Source organism: Mustela lutreola, chromosome 10 (assembly GCF_030435805.1).
Source record: "Mustela lutreola isolate mMusLut2 chromosome 10, mMusLut2.pri, whole genome shotgun sequence".
In the NCBI taxonomy this organism is placed as follows: domain Eukaryota; kingdom Metazoa; phylum Chordata; class Mammalia; order Carnivora; family Mustelidae; genus Mustela; species Mustela lutreola.
The window spans coordinates 76,317,975-76,335,350 of NC_081299.1; the positions used below are offsets into that span (position 1 = coordinate 76,317,975).

At 36.2% G+C, this 17,376-nt stretch overlaps 1 protein-coding gene and 1 non-coding gene across 4 annotated transcripts in view; both read left to right on the plus strand.

Annotated features, from left to right (window-relative positions):
- Window positions 1-10,349, plus strand: part of ZNF326 (zinc finger protein 326) — a 37,920-nt gene extending 27,571 nt beyond the window's left edge. For all 3 annotated transcript variants that reach the window (XM_059134999.1, XM_059135001.1, XM_059135000.1), the window contains exons 10-12: window positions 1,643-1,773; window positions 3,775-3,870; window positions 9,444-10,349. In XM_059134999.1, the coding sequence (XP_058990982.1) occupies window positions 1,643-1,773; window positions 3,775-3,870; window positions 9,444-9,812 (596 nt within the window). In that variant the 3' untranslated portion in view covers window positions 9,813-10,349. The remainder of the gene's footprint in view (window positions 1-1,642; window positions 1,774-3,774; window positions 3,871-9,443) is intronic.
- Window positions 10,350-16,726: 6,377 nt separating this feature from the next.
- LOC131810708 (small nucleolar RNA SNORA32) lies at window positions 16,727-16,853 on the plus strand. The gene has a single exon (XR_009345686.1). It is a non-coding gene; the product is annotated as a small nucleolar RNA SNORA32 (small nucleolar RNA).
- The last annotated feature ends 523 nt before the right edge of the window (window positions 16,854-17,376 follow it).

The window sequence follows — 17,376 nt, forward strand, 5'->3', positions numbered from 1 at the left end:
CAATATTTGCCCTAAAACTTGCTTTTCCCCTTGAACAACCATGCTTCTTTAAGCATAGTCCACACTGATGTGTTTATTCACTGCCCATTACTACTTTCCCACAGTAGACCACTTTCTATTACCAGTGGTCTCCTGAAATTGCTCTGATAAAAATTTCTGACATCAGCTTCAATAGATTCTTCTGAATTATTATCGTACTTCTATAGCATTTTTACTGATGTTTGTTCATTTGCTTCCTCCCCTGGATTCTGTGGTATATCACTATCCTGATATTCTTTATTCCCTTGCTGTTGTTTACTTGTACTTTTCTTTCTCCGTGAGGCTTTTAGAAGTTGGCATTTCCCACTGCTCTTCCTTTGTTCCATTATCTTCTTTTTTTTGTATTCCTTCCTCTTGATTCATCTATTTGCAGAGCTTAAATTAACCCATCTCTGTTGATTACTAATACATTATATGCCTAGCAAAGGTTTCTCTCTGAACCCGAGTCTCGGACATCCAACTGCCTACTGACTTTTCTCTTTAGGGGTCTCACAAGATCTGTGTATCAAAAAATTTGTGTACTCCAAACTTTGAGCATCCTCCACCCCATAAAGAAAAACAAAAATCCTGTTGAGCTGTCTTTTATTTACCTTGGAAGTTGGCCTCATCATCAGAGCCAGAAGTGTATAGTCCTATGTAATTATACTTTGTTCTATCTGTAACATTGTATTTTATCACTTCTGTCTTTTTTTTTTTTTTAAGATTTTATTTATTTATTTGACAGACAGAGATCACAAGTAGGCAGAGAGTCGGGCAGAGAGAGAAAAGGGGAAGCAGGCTCCCCACTGAGCAGAGAGCCCGATATGGGGCTCAATCCCATGACCCTGAGATCATGACCTGAGATGAAGTCAGAGGCTTGAACCAACTGAGCCACCCAGGCTCGCCTGATCATTTCTGTCTTTTAAATATCTTCCAGGTCTCTTCTTTACCTCTTTATTACATTTGTTCAAATCTCCATCTGTTCTCTTGGCAATTATTATTTTCTTTCTTATCTCTAATTCTGCATGACTTATATTACTTCAAGAATTTTAGCTGGTTCCCCATCCTCTACAGGATAAATTTCAAATTCCTATGTCTGACATGCAAAGATCTCCAGGGTGTTTTGTTTTTTCTTTATTCTCAGTGCCCCAGCCATACTGAATTACTTGGAATTCCTATAAAGTGCCATATTCTCTCACACCTTTCCCTTCCATATATTTATACCTTTGTCTATAATAAATTTGTTTCTTGTGAATCTAGTCTTGACATTTTTTTTCCTATCCCTGTCCACCCACATTTATTATGGTAATTTTTTTCTTAGTACAAAATCAACATGTCTCTTATATATTTTGGGGATGGACTTTAGGCCTCAGAACATGATTATATAACATGATTAGGAAATACACTGTTATTATGTTTTATAATTTTATCTATTATCCAGATTTTTAATCTGTATATGCAGATTTGTGAGATGTAGAAAAACTTAACATAATCTACATACTTTGATTATTTTGGGGGAAGAAGGGGTTATAAATAACCGTGGAAACAATAAAAACTTGTTTTGTTTGAAATAAGAATATGTAAATCATTACTTTTCTTATTTATAACTGGCTTTCTTTTGTAGGTGTTACTGCAGATGATCACATGATGAAAGTAGAGACTGTTCACTGCAGTGCATGCAGTGTGTATATCCCTGCTTTACACAGCTCAGTGCAGCAGCACTTAAAATCTCCTGATCATATCAAAGGGAAGCAGGTATCTATCTTAATGAAGTCATTGAATTATTTGTTCATCCTTTATTGTCCTTTAAAGGCCATTGTTTCACACCTACCTGCTTGCATACAGCCCTATTAATCTGTGTAAAAAAAACTATGAAGATAACCTAGAGGGTCTGTGTAGCATAGTAGTTAAGCCTGGTGGTGGTTAAGATTGAGCTCTGGAGCAAGAATTCCTGGGTTTGAATTCTGGTTCAGTATATAATAAGTGGTAAGCAAGTAAATTAACTTTTCTTTGCCTAAGCTGCTTTATCTGTAAAATGGGGATGGATAATCATTCTACTCTTACATAACTGTTTAAAGATTAAGTTGGTGGGGCACCTGGGTGGCTCAGTGGGTTAAGCCTCTGCCTTCGGCTCAGGTCATGATCCCAGGGTCCTGGGATCGAGCCCCACATCGGGCTCTCTGCTCTGCAGGGAGCCTGCTTCCTCCTCTCTCTCTGCTTGCCTCTCTGTCTACTTGTGATCTCTGTCAGATAAATAAAGAAAAAATCTTTAAAAAAAAAAAAAAGATTAAGTTGGTTAAAGCATAAAAAACACTTAAAATGGTGCCTGACTGATATAAGCATTATGTAGTATAAGCTTACATAGTAAGCCTTCAGGAAATCAGAGCTGTTGAATTGTTCTTTTCATGAACACTTTTTTTAAAGTTGGTACAAAACAGTTTTATGAGGACAGAGAGAGGGAGAGAGAGTGTGTGTGTGTGTGTGTGTGTGTGTGTGTATGTGTGTTTTAGATCAAAAAAGAAAGGAAAGATTTGATTATAACATACGTTTTTCTGATTGCTGGGAAAAATAAACTAGTATCAGCTGTTATCTATTGTTACATTTCTAGGTAAATTTACTCAAATTCTAAGAAAAATGTACTGTTTTCTTTTTGATTGGCATATTTCTGCTTTTATATTGGTTGATTTTATTTAGTCCAGTTTATTTCAAATAGTGTTTATAGTATGCGAAACTAGCTCGTTTGAGAAGCAAATTTAAAAATTCAAATATTAAAGACTTAAGTTTTAATTAATTAATTAATTAATTTATTTATTTATTTTATTTATTTTTGAATTTATTTGACAGAGAGAGATCACAAGTAGGCAGAGGCAGGCAGAGAAAGAGGAGGAAGCAGGCTCCCTGCTGAGCAGAGAGCCCGATGCAGGGCTCTATCCCAGGACCCTGGGATCATGACCTGAGCTGAAAGCAGAGGCTTTAACCCACTGAGCCACCCAGCCGCCCCTTATTTATTTATTTTAGAGAAAGAACAAGTGTGCGAGCAGCAGGGAAAGAGTCCTGAAGCAGACACTCTGCTGAGTGTGGAGCCCAACTCCGGGCTCAATCCCAGGACTCCGAGATCATGACCTCAGCCAAAATCAAGAGTTGGCCACTAAACAGACTGAGCCATCCAGGCACCCCTAAAGACTTAAGTTTTAAATAGAACATACCTGAGTCTTAAATTCATATTTTGTATTGATGTGATCCTCATTTAACTCAGACTTCATCAGCCACTTTGAGCTCATAAAATCTTTTAAAAATCTTTGTACTTTTCTCTTCTCTTTTGATATTCCCTTGACACCTTTTTGGCAACTAGACAATCCATATTATTACCTTTCCTCCTTTATATAATACAGTCTTATGCTAACTACAGTCCAGAGGAAGACTAATTACTCTAGTAGTATGAAAAATTATTTTTTAATGGCATGAAAATTAGTAGTTGGCAGAATTGGGGCGGGGCAATGTACATGTGGAATAGGAAGGAGAGAAAGCATCTATTTAGTAGATTTGGATGTATCATATTTGGTGACTGGGTGTTTTTTAATGAGTCTGATTGGCTTATTGAATCTTCATTGTTTTAATCCATGGATGATTTAGATTGTATCCCAGTAGCTGCTGTTGGCTTTATAACTTAATTTGCTAGGAAGTAAATCATTTAAATCTAAGAAATATTTTCATGGTATAGTTTCCAAGTACCTCACTGTATTCTATTTCTCACAGGCTTACAAGGAGCAAATAAAAAGAGAAAGTGTCTTGACTGCTACAAGCATTTTAAATAATCCAATAGTGAAGGCACGATACGAACGTTTTGTTAAGGTAAGATTTTAGGGCAAAACCTTTTTAGGTTATATCATAGTATCTTTATAATTAAATAGTGACATAGTAACTATGATGTCTATATATAGTGCAACATTAGGAAGAATTTTACTTAGTATCTTGCTTATAAGTAAGACATCTTTTTTCCTAATTGTTGGGATTTGTTGGGTCAGGGAACAATAAGCCATTCCTCTCTTTTTTTTTTTTAAAGATTTTATTTATTTATTTATTTGACAGGCAGAGATCACAAGGAGGCAGAGAGGCAGGCAGAGAGAGAGAGAGAGGGAAGCAGGCTCCCCGCCAAGCAGAGAACCCGATGCGGGACTCAATCGTAGGACCCCGAGATCATGACCTGAGCCGAAGGCAGCGGCTTAACCCACTGAGCCACCCAGGCGCCCCTAAGCCATTCCTCTCTTATCCTTTTCTCACTCTAGATCATTTGAGGGAAACGCAGGAGTCTGATTGAAGATCAGAATGTCATTCTTGATTTGTATTTATTATTTTATTTTATTAAAAAAAATTTTTTTTGAGGTAGAGAGCGAGAGAGAGATCACTTGTGGGGGGCAGATGGAGAGGAAGAAGCAGACTCCCCACTGAGCAGGGAGCCTGACAAGGGCCCCAATCTCAGGACCTCAGGTTCATGACCTGAGCAGAAGGCAGGTGCTTAACTGGCTGAGCCACCCAGTTGCCCCTATTCTTGATCTTTAAAGAAAGGATAACTTGGGGGATATGACAAGTGTATAGTTACTGTGGACCTTTGTATTTCACTTTTTTTTTTTTTAAGTTTTGCATTAATCCCAGTTAGTTTACATACAGTGTTATATTAGTTTCAACTGTACGATATAGTGATTCAGCACTTCTGTACAATACCCAGTGCTCATCACAACAAGTGGCCTCCTTCATCCCTATCACCTACTTCCCCCATCGCCCCTGGCTACCACTCCTCTGGTAACCATCAGTTTGTTCTCTTTAGTTAAAAGTCTCTTTCTTTTTTTTAAATTTTAATTATAATTTTTAAAAAATTTATTTATTAACATATAATGTACTGTTTGCTTCAGGGGTACAGATCTGTGATTCATCATTCTTACATAGTTCACAGCACTCACCATAGTTATATTTCACTTCTAAGTTAGATAAACTTACCTCTCCTTGACCTCTGTTACTGGTTCAGCTAGACAGCAATAAGCTTACCCTAGTTTACCACATGGCCTACAATAGACTAGAATGTACCTTATCTGTTGCTGGGAGGACACAAAAGAGGGGACCCAGAAAGGACTAATTTGTACATGCCCAGTTTCTTTTTCCAAGCATACTAATTGGATAAGTTGTTGTTCTTGCTTGGATGGGAAAGTGGGAGGTCAGATATGCTGCTTCAGAAAAATCTCTCTCGTGGAATCAGGAGGGCAGGAGAAGAGCTTTGCCCTGAATGTTAGTAAATGCAGATGTGAACAATTAGGTAACCTGGCACACTGCTAGCCATATGTTACTGTGGTACTCTTTACATAAAATTCTTTACATATTATATATACTTAACTGTGCAAATAAGAATTTACTGTTACTCAAGAAATTAACAAATATATTTTAGAGGTTAGCTTTAGAGTCTTTGTAAAATAATGCCTCATTTAAAATCATCCTACACTGAAGAAAGCTATTATGTTGAAAATTTGTAAGTCTGTTATTTACATTTGTAACTAAGTCTTGATTTTATGGATTAGAGAAGTATTATTTTGGCTATTGTAGTGATTAACAGGTACTCTGTGAAGAAGCCTGATCTGTCTATATTTATCTCTCTATATTTTTTAATGACCATTAACTTACACCTCAACCAAGTGATTTACAAGCTGGATAAATCTCAGTTTTTTCAGCTTGTTCCTGAGGGTCCCATTTTCTGATTTGTCATATTTGTCACTTTTACTACATTCTTGGCACCATTTTTAAAAGGTGAATGCAGAAATTGTAACAGAGTAATGCAGTCCAACAGCAACAACAAAAAAATAGTGACTGCAGGCCTAATTGAAATTCAGTTTTTTGGGAGATATGGCATCAAAAAGGTAAGAGCATCATTGCTAAATGAGGAAAAATTTTTATCCTTGCTATATCACAAACTTTTGAGAAGTTAATAATGGTCTCTATTAATGTATGAAAGTAATATTTAATGAAAGAAGAATACAAATTTGAGTCACTATGTAGACTTCTCAAGCTACACTTGAGAGTCACTTCATTGAATGAGAGACATCACTGGTGGGGAGTGTCTTGCTGATGTGCATATTGTGGAGAAAATACCTGAACTGAGGAGATCTCTTCTAGAATTTTTTTACTATGAATAGGATCCACGGACCAGCAATATTGGCATCTCCTGGGAGTTCATTAGAAATGCAGTTTCATTTGAACAAGATCCCATTTGATTTATAGACATGTTAAAATTCAAGAAGCACTGGTGTCACATTATTCAGTGATATCCCTTTGTTCAGCTTTCCTAATCTCCTCTGTTCCCTGCTGTTACTCCCCAGAACATCCTCTGCCTATGGTCAGCTCTGGTCATCACTTAGAATTCTTTCACCTTTAAGTGCTCAGTCTGACAAAATTATCTTTTTTAATCTTTGCCCCATGAAAATAATCAATTCATCAATTTCCCCTATTTCTCCAACTATATCACCTTGTTTTACCTTCACACCCTGGCCTTGATACTCATGGTCAATCCTTATAACTGCAGTACTGCCATTCTAAAATTCCTCACTTACTTGTTCTACCACTTAACAGTTCCCAGCACTATGCCATCTAGGGTTAGCTTTTTTTTTTTTTTTTTTTTTATAGATTTTATTTACTTGAGAGAGAGAGCACAAGTGGGTGGGGGGTAGAGGCAGAAGGAGAAGTAGACTCCCCATTGAGCAGGTAGCCTGATGGAGGGGCTCAGTTCAGGATTTGGAGATCGTAACCTGAGCCCAAGGCAGACACTTAAACCAACTGAGCCACCCAGGCACCTTTATGGTTAGCTTTATTAACTGTCTTGCTACAAATGTAATGGAATTGTACTGGTATGGTGTTTGCTAGATTTTCACTGCAGTTCACGGTAATTTTGCCCATTACCAATCAATGTAATGTACTTCCTACAGTGGCTATTTCAAAGCTTTTCCACTCTTAACATATCTAGATTGCATTCTTACGCCCTTTACTTCCTATGTTCTTATCACTTCTCTTGCTTTAGGGAGATTGAGACCACTAGATGTGAACTGTAAGTTTTCTCCTTCCTGCGTTAGATTTATGTAACTTACTCTCACTTTTATTGTTATCTGTGAAGATACCCCCTTTTAGCCCTTCACCTGTATTATTGTTTCATCAATTTTCTCGCTCCTTACTTGTATCTTACTTGTGCCCTGTTTATTATTTTATTCTTCTACAAACAGACATGCTTACAAGTTCCCTAAACTAAAAATGACTTGACTTTTCCTACTCTTCCCCCTTTCCATCTTCTCTTTTCTCTTATCACCATACTTAGAAGGGCACTAAGTTGTGCCTTGCATTGTGCTCTTTGCTTCTACTCTTTAAACTGGTGGTTCTCCATTGGAGATATGTAATTAGAATTCCTTGTGAGGCTGAAATCAAACAAAAAGCTGCCTTGGCCTTCTTTCAAACCTTCTAAATTAGAGTTTCCCAAACTTCTCTGATTAATACCTCGTGAAATGCTTCTTAAGTATGCAGGTCACCAGATCTTGCCCCTGGAAAATTTTCATTCAAGAGGTCTGAAATTGATTTGGGAACTTCTGATTTTAGCAAGAGCTCTAGTACTTGACTAAGTTAAAGTCTCAGTGTGTGGGACTTGGGTCTGTGGATTTTGAAAGCTTAGAGGAAATTCTGATTCATTCTCGGGCAGTCATTGCTGTCTAGCTTCCACTTACATCATACATTTGGAACTGCTCCAAGGTAACTGGTGACTTAATATTCAAATAAATTTTTTTAACATTTTTTATTTACTATTTTAAACATATGAAAGTTAAGGGGATAGTGTAATAAATCCCTCATTCAACTTTAATAATTCTCAACTCTAGTGACCTTTTTCAATTCTTTTCTAATATTACCTGTTTGCATCATTTGATACTGTTAATCTGTCACTTATTCTTGAAACTTTGTTTTGCCGGATAATATTTTACTATCCTGAATTTCCTCCTGCACTGAGTATTTTTTTCTTCATAACTTCTGTCCCTGTGTATGGATGTTTTCAGTGGGTTTTTTACCATTAGCCCTTTTATTCTACTTATTTCCCTGGCCTCACTATTCACTTGGCAGACAATTCACAAATCTTACTTCGAACTCTCTTTTCTTTCGAGTTGTGAATTTAAAGCTGCCTCTTAGACATTTAGACATCTTAAATTCTAATTATATATAGCATACATCTGCTTCTTCCACTTTCCCCGTCCTAATTTACATATTATTTTAATGGTGCTGCTGCATCTTTTACACTTCCTCTCCTGGATTAGTAGAGTAACCCACTCATTAGTATTTCTTCTCTTACGATTTCAGTTCATTCGGTGCCTTCCCACCTGATGGGTCTTGAAGTATAGCACCAAGCTTATACTTTGCTATATAATAACCTTCATTGCAATTTATTTCTTACTATATTAATACAGCCTTTTGATACGGTCTAGTTTATGAGACTTAATCCAGACACATAATTCAAGTATTTATATAAATTAAAATAATAAAGTTGTATCTGTGAGTGTTAGTGAATTATAGATTTTTAAAAAGATTTTATTTATTTATTTGGTAGAGGGCACAAGCAGAGGGAGAGCAAGAAGCAGACTCCCCACTGAGCAGGCTGCCCATTGTGGGGCTCGATCCCACGATGCAGAGATCGTGACCTGAGCCGAAGGCAAACACTTAACTAGACTGAGCCACCCAGGTGCCCGTAGTGAATTAGATTTATCTACTTTTTTAATGTAAAAGTAAGGTATATCTAGTAGGTACCTGGTTTTCATTCATTTGAATTTTTAAAAAGACTTGATTTTCATTTGACTGTTTTGAAGGATCCTACCACCATAGTACATTGAATCTTGGTGTAATTTAGTAAAACATATCTTCACTTTATTTACTTTCTTTCTACCAAAACCCACGTATTTGCTTTTGTCATGTATGTGTGTGTGTGTGTGTGTGTATATGTGTGTGTGTGTGTATGTCTCTCTCTCTCTCTATATATATATATTCCTAACTGAAGTTCTAAAATCATATATATATGATCTTAGATTTAGATTTTATATATATAATATATATATTTAGATTTAGATTGTATATATATGGTTTTACATATATGTAATCATATATAGATATATGATTTAGAAATTAGGAAAATGTGGCTTTTCAGCATTCCAGTTTATGGAATGTAAAGTAGTGACTTTAGTAATTTATATACCCACATTGGTATGAAATAGGTACTGAACAAAATATCTAGTGGATTTGTCATGTGTTAAAATAAAAAGTTTCAAATTATATTTATTTTTAATGTTATAGCAAATAAAAATTTCGCTGATAACAAAAATGAATATACTGATTTTAAAAGCTATTTTCCTCATGCTTTTTAGGGTGAGAATCCTTTTGAAATTCAAGATCATTCTCAAGATCAACAAATAGAAGGAGATGAGGAAGAAGAAGAAAAGATTGATGAACCTATTGAAGAAGAGGAGGAAGAGGAGGAAGAAGAGGAGGAAGTGGGAGAAGTAGAGGAAGTAGAAGAAGTGGAGGAAGCAGAGGAAGTGGGAGAAGGAGGAGGAGTAGAGGGAGTGGGAGACACACAGGAAGCAGGGGAAATAGAGGGTGTGGGGGAGGGAGAGGCAGTGGGGGAGACAGAAGCAGTGGGGGAAGGAGAAGCAGTGGGGGAAGGAGAAGCAGTGGGGGAAGAAACAAAGGAAGAGCCTGTTGACTTCCCCGTTGACCAACCTGAAGAAAATTAAATATAAGGTATTAGTCAAATCTAAAAGAAGCTTTAAATTTCTCTCCTAATATGGAAAAGGGTAAGAATTTTAATAGTTTAAAATATGAGAATTAACACCCATGTTGCATGCATTCCACACATTCAAATTTGTTTTATATAATTTCTAAATGTTTGGCATTTGTTTAATAAGATGAAGGTAAGACTATTTTAGTTTAGTTTTTATAGCTATCAAACTTAGATTAGATAAATTGTTTGTATAATTTTTAAGCTTAATTTTTATTACTTTATTGGTGTTAAGGATAACAGATGTGTATTGTTAGTATATCTACTCTAATCATTTGAACTTAAATGCTGCTGTTGGGAGTATATATTCAAGTGTGCATTAATGTTTTGAATACTTACCCTAGAAGAGATAAATTGGGCAAGTATTTTGTGCTCTGACTGTGTATTTTTTTACGGCATTGGACATTGAATAGTAATTTGCGTTAATATACGCTTAAAGGCTTTTTGTGACCATGTTTCCCTTTGTAGCAATAAAACAATTTTTACAAAAACACTTTCCCTGGATTAGCAATTTTAAATGAAACAATTCATCAATTAAATGAGTATTTAAAATGAGGTTTTTGCCTTAATGTAGGCATTTAGCTCATAGATACATCAAGATGACTGAGAAGAGTTGAATTAAATATTTACTTCAAGCATTTTTAAAAAGTACTGCTAAAATATTTTTTAACCTATTTCAAGTTGAGGTCAGTCTATAACTGACTTGTTTATACTTGTTTCAATTCCTTCCTTTTCTTTGTGCCTATGTCAGATCTTGAAATCTTGAAAATACATTTGGATACAAATAATTTTTAATAGTTGTGTTAGTTCTTTTGTCATGTCTGTTTTTAGCCGAAGAACCAAGAAGCAAACTATCACTTTTCTAAAAAAGAAGTATTTCTCTCTTGAATTTTTTTTTTAACTTTTTGTAATTTGTAGGCTTACATACTGAAAAAGAGAAGATGAGATTGACAGTCTGTTTTCAAATGAACCATGACCATCTGTGTCACTGAAAAGTAATGCTCTTATTTCTTTGACTCTTCACTCTGGCCTCTTTTGAGAGGGGGACTCTCAGTGAAATAAATTAGTTCCTCCAAATTTTGAAGCATTGAATGGATGAGTATATGGGAATATTAAGTAATTCTAAAGCGTTAAGTTCATGAATGTATGGCATTTGTAGAATTTCACAGGTAATTTCTCTTTTTACATACAACAGAGCTTTTAAAAATACATTTTGGGGGGCGCCTGAGTGGCTCAGTGGGTTAAGCCTCTGCCTTTGGCTCCAGTCATCATCTCACGGTCCTGGGATCGTGCCCCTCATGGGGCTCTCTGCTCAGCAGGGAGCCTGCTTCCTCCTCTCTCTCTCTGCCTACTTGTAATCTCTGTCTGTCAAATAAATAAATGAAATCTTTAAAAAAAAATAAGAAAACATTTTGGGGGGCCAATATGGGCTCATGTTGTGGGCTAGATTTGCTTATCTTTAAGCTTTAAATCCTTTGTATTCACGTATAGGAATTTAGAGCCAAATAAGAGAAAGTTAGCTGAAGACTGGAGAAATTTGGATCCTACCTAAGAGTCTGTATTTACTTAAATAGGATTTAGAAAGCCTTTGAGCTCAGGAGTTAAAATTTTAAGGATTATAGGACTTGATCGATGGTCTTGTTTCTTATTTATTTAATTTGTTCTTTATTTAAAAATATTTGTGTAAGTGTAAGGTAAAAGGAGAACAGAACCCTTTGGATTATAATTAGTGGGTTCTTTTGGTACTAAGTAGGGTTTTTTTTTTTTTTTTTAATATCCTTAGTAATTTGAAATTTGAAACTTGGAATGAATCCTGTAACAAAAATCTGTATAACAAAACTTCTAAGTAAATACTTTGTTTATTTATTTAATTTTTAGAAAGATTTTAAGTAATCTCTATACCTAGCATGGGGCTCAAGCTCAAAATTGCCAGATCAAGAGTCTCACTCTTCACTGAATAAGCGATGTGCCCCATAAATGTTTTAGAATAAGATATAAAGAACATCTAAGTAGTAATTTTTGTGGGACACATGTAAAAACCTTTATTCAGATTAGCTCATTTGCAAGGTATTATTATTAATAAAGTATGTTTTGTTATACTTCAGAAATCAAAATTTATATATATCCTATTAGATAATTTATAGATCGGCAGTTTAATTTGCAGGCAGATTAATTTTTGTGGTCCTTCGAGTTTTTATTTTCAGTACTTTCATAAGAATTATATGATATTTCTAATAACCTTTCAACTTCTGTTATCCAAATATTACTTATTTATTAAAAATCTAAACGTGGGGACGCCTGGGTGGCTCAGTTTGTTGAGCCTTCGGCTCAGGTCATGATCCCCGGGTCCTGGGATCGAGTCCCACATCGGGCTTCTTGCTCTGCAGGGAGCCTGCTTTTCTCTCAGCCTCTGCCTGCCACTCTGCCTGCTTGTGAGCGCGCTTGCTCGCTCGCTCTCTCTACCCCCTCCCTGACAAATAAATAAATAAATAAAACCTTTAAAAAAAATCTAAATGTGTAGTTACAATATCAAAGAAATTTATTTACAACTTGCACAGTTATTTAAGGCTGCTGCCTAGGGACCATCCTATATTCTTCCCTTATTATCACCTTCCACCTCCAGTCTTTCAGAAAGTCTGTGTTTTCTTTTTTTTTTTAAAGATTTTATTTATTTATTTATTTGACAGAGAGAAATCACAAGTAGGCAGAGAGGCAGTTAGAGAGAGAGAGTGAGGAGGGAGCAGGCTCTCTGCTAAGCAGAGAGCCCGACTTGGGGCTGGATCCCAGGACTCTGGGATCATGACCTGTGCTGAAGACAGAGGCTTTAACCCACTGAGCCACCCAGGCGCCCAAGTCTGTGTTTTCTACTTCCAAAATTTATCTGTCCCCTCTTCCACATCTGTTGCTACCAATCCCAGTTCATGTCCCTATCATCTTTTTCCTGGACTATTAAAGCAGTTTATTGACTAATCTTCTTTCTAGTTTTGTCCTGCTAGATTCAGTTTTTCACACAAAAGTATAATCTTCTAAAAATATAATTAAGATAATACTAGTTACCTGCTTCTTTTTGTATCTGTACCCTTATTCAAGGCAGTCAGGCCTGGCCTAGCATTCCTGCTTTATATCATGCTGTTCTCACCAGCTTTGGTGGCCTTCTGTTAGTTTTTAAATGAAGCTCTTCCCTATATCCAGACCTTTGTACTTTCTTTAATATGTTCCTCTCAGCTTTTTTTAGAATCTTTCTCCTTTAGGTCACCTTAAATGTTAAGACGAGGCTTTTCTAAGGAAACATGAGGGCAGTCGTTCTTAAAATTTTATAAAAGTAAGGATTTGGGGTACCCGTACCCCAGATTTACTAGACCATATTCTTTGGAAATGATGTATTTTAATAGATACCCAAGTGATTTTGATGGTAATGGTCAGTGACTGCATTTCAAGAACACTTAGAGCAGCCTCAGATTTCTAGTGCCTGCAACTCCTGTATCAAAGCAGGAGCTTCAGTCAACAGGCAGAGGTTTGGGGAATTTTCATAATGTTTTACCAAAGCATCGGAATGACTTGTTACAAATTTCTGGGAGTCAGAAAACTGGACCTTGTTCTTGTTTTTGTTCTTTTTCTCCCATCAGGTTATGTAATTCTTACAAGTTGAAGTTCTAATAATAGATCTAACAGTTTTCCCATAAAACAAGCTCTCATATTATTCCCCTACTTTAAATCCTTTATTGGCTTTTTATACATGTTAGTGAAACATTCAGATTCTTGTGATACGGCCCCCGTGGTTCTGTATGTTCTGTTCCTTGCCTGCTTCTCCAGCTTTGTATCTTAGTCTTTAACAATTTATATTAACTGCCTGTACCTCTAAACATTTGAAATAATGACATGCTTCAGGAGGCAGAATGGTTCCTAGAGTTGTCAAGATTTAACTATAATCAATATTACAAAATCTAGATATTATATTTTATATTACTATACTAAATATACCAAATTACCATACTAAATATATTAAAATATATTTTATAATGGTATCGTATTATGTAACATCTAAAAAACCATTAATCCTTTGTAAGAATGAAGTGAAAATAACAATATTTGCAGCAGTTTGTATACCAAAAGTCATGGACATGTAGAAAAAAAAACTACAAGAGCCAATGTTGGTAATACATGCTAAAATGTGTTTGAGAATTCTCTTTTTATTAGCAAGATTGTTCTTACTTAGAAGTAGTTGGTATCAGATTATCTTATTATCAGACTTACATTACTTGACATTTGCTTTGCCTACCAAGTTGTCCTTTCTGTGAATACAAACTTCATGTATATGCAAAATACACATAGCATAAAATTGACCACTTTTACTGTTTTGAGCTTACATTTCAGAAGCATTGATGACAAACTTTTGATTACAATTTGGAATCCATGGTGTTCTGCTGATGGACAGAAAATGGAGTAGTCATGCAGGCAGAAGTGTTTTAGTCTATGTGACAGTTACAGTACGAATTTTAAATTAGCAGTGTGACTTTATTTGATATTTCCTACTGAGCTGGCTGGTTCTGTTATGCAGACAAAATCAGGGAGCCTGCAAGCTTAGGGGTAGACCCTTGGATGTGGTGAATTCAGTCCCTGCTGCCACCAGTTTGGGCCTCCTTGGAAGCAGTTATGCTAGTTTCTTCCTGCATTTCCCTTCCCCTTCTCCTGATTTCCTAGTTTGTGTTTAAAAAATTTTTTTAAAGACTATGTTTGAGGTAGGGGTTATATGAGATGGCCTTCTTGGAGACTGAGAATGTAGAAGGGAACAACTATAACCAGCTTAGTTATTAGATGAATAGACATTATGAATCTGGGGAGAGGTCGAGATCAAAATGACGTACTCTATTAAAGACATCTTATGAAGTTCTATTAAAGTTACAGAAACTATACAATGATAAACAGTTTCAGTAATAAAAATCAATTCATAACTACACTGGAAGATACCAAGGTTGCTGTGAAGCATTGCTAGAAGATAGAAAACAGAGAACCAAATCTTGGTGAAACAGAGAGGCACAGTCCACATAGAGAGAAAATTAAGGAAGTACCTCCATTTTCTTTTTATTTATGTATTTATGTATTTATTTGAGAGCGAGACCAGAGTGGGGGAGAGCAAAGGGAGAGGGAGAGAGGGAACTTGGGCATGGAGCCTGACGCGGGGCTGGGATCTTAAAATCCTGAGATCATGACCAGAGCCTAAATCAAGACTTGGACTCTTAAACAGATGAGCCACCCCGTGCCTGCACCTCCATTTTTATTTTAATTTATTTTTAATTTTTTAAAAATATATTTTTTTATTTACTTGACAGAGATCACAAATAGGCAGAGAGGCAGGCAGAGAGAGAGGGAGAAGCAGGCTCCCCGCCAAGCAGAGAGCCCAATGCGGGCCTCAATTCCAGGACCCTGAGATCATGATCTGAGCCTTAGCAGAGGCTTAACCCACTGAGCCACAAAGGCGCCTCTCGCACCTCCATATTTAGAGGTGGTTGTCAGAGTGGGTGGCTTTGGTATGGTAAGCCATGTCACTGAAGGACTGAATAGTACACTAGTCCCTGGCTTAGGAATCTTGGTTCATGATATTCCTCCAATTTAAAGCCATAACACAGCCTGCTGTTTGCCAATTAGAGTGAAACTTCTAATGTAGTAGACTCCCAGAGCATATATGTATAGCAGCCATCGAAGTGTGGTCATACCTTAGGTGTTTCGTGGATACCACAAGGGGCTTTGAGTCCTCATACTTACAAAATAGGCAATCAGAAAAACCTGGTGGCTGTCCATTTTCCATTTTTCCAACTGAGTCCACCCCCTTTCTCACACAATTAAAATGCCAGGTTCTTTGTAATCAAAATCTGCCAGGGAATTTCACTCAAATTGAGAAAATAAACTATAGGTAACAATACTTTTTGGCAAAAATCCAGTAGTTTTACAAACCACCATCTGCAAGCCTCCCACTCCCTGCCTGTTTTCATATGGATTTTAAATTTTTAAAGGGTTGTGGAAAACAAAGGTAAAGAAACTGTGACAGCTACTAATGTGGCTTCCAAAGCCTATAATACTTATTAACCGCTTCTTTCCAGGAAAAGTTTGCTGACCCAGAAGTTTGGTTCTTATTTTCCGATAATACTTAACTCAGAAGCAACAAATCTTTAAGGAAAAGAGCAACATGAAAGATAAACAGTAAACTTAACAAGCAGAAATAATCCTGGGGATATAATGCAGGTTAAAAAAAAAAACAAAACTGAAAACCCTTAAACTTTAAAATATTTTAATAAATACTAAAGTAAGTTTAGTATTTTATGTAATAATAATTAGCAATAATTATACTATTCTTATATGTATCCTTAGATACAGTGTATCATTATAATCTCCAAAGAATTTTAGAGGTTATTGCACTAATTTTAAAAAGTGCAAACTGTAGTAAGAAATATCTTGGAAATAAAAAAAAAAAATAGTTGCTAAAATAAAAATATATTTTAGGGGGCGCCTGGGTGGCTCAGTGGGTTAAGCCGCTGCCTTCGGCTTGGGTCATGATCTCAGGGTCCTGGGATCGAGCCCCGCATCGGGCTCTCTGCTCAGCGGGGAGCCTGCTTCCCTCTGTCTCTGTCTCTGCATGCCTCTCCATCTACTTGTGATTTCTCTCTGTCAAATAAATAAAATCTTTGAAGAAAAAATATATATTTTAGGCTAATTAGTTTAAGAAAACATGGCTGAAAATTTAGTTATTGAGCTAGAATTGTAAACTGAGGGGTACTTACAGAATCATATAAGAAAAGGTCACAAAATAGAAATTATGAGAAAAGTTGAGACAGAAGATCCAGGTAAACACCATCCATTTAAAACGAAACTTCATGGTCATTACCAAGGCTTTGAGAATGCAGTTTTCTCATTTGCTGTGGACATGACCATAAAAAAATTTTCCCACTAGGTTTTCTTTCTTTCTGCTACTTTGCTAGCATTCAGCCTATTGGGAACATTTTACCAACTCTGTTCTATTTCCATTGCCTTAGATTAGCACTGTCCAGTATAAATTTAACAGAAGCCATACGTGATTTGGTAATGGTCCTATTTCAGATTCCCATCTGAACATACATGGCTAGTATACTGAACAGTGCATGCCTAGATCTCTAAAAGACGTCTTTTGCTAACTCCTTCCATATTGTAAATAACCATGCAACTTGTAATATAATAGATTTAGTAGAGGGAGGCTGGCTCTAGTTTACATGATCATCTCTGGAAATGGAACCTTACTTTATGTTCCTGTTATATAGGAGTGACATTGACAACTGTGGATTGATCAAGTTCTTTTTAAAAGGGCTGTTTTGAAGATTATGAGTCTAACTTTGGAGGAACTATGGTGATGAGCAGTGACTGGCAGTGGAAGGAATCACATGTAAAAACTCCTTAAATAAAAATTTATTGGCTTTAAAAAAAAATAAAATGAAACTGCATGAGATCAGGAGCCATATGTACAGAGAATTTAGCATTGGAACTCCTACATC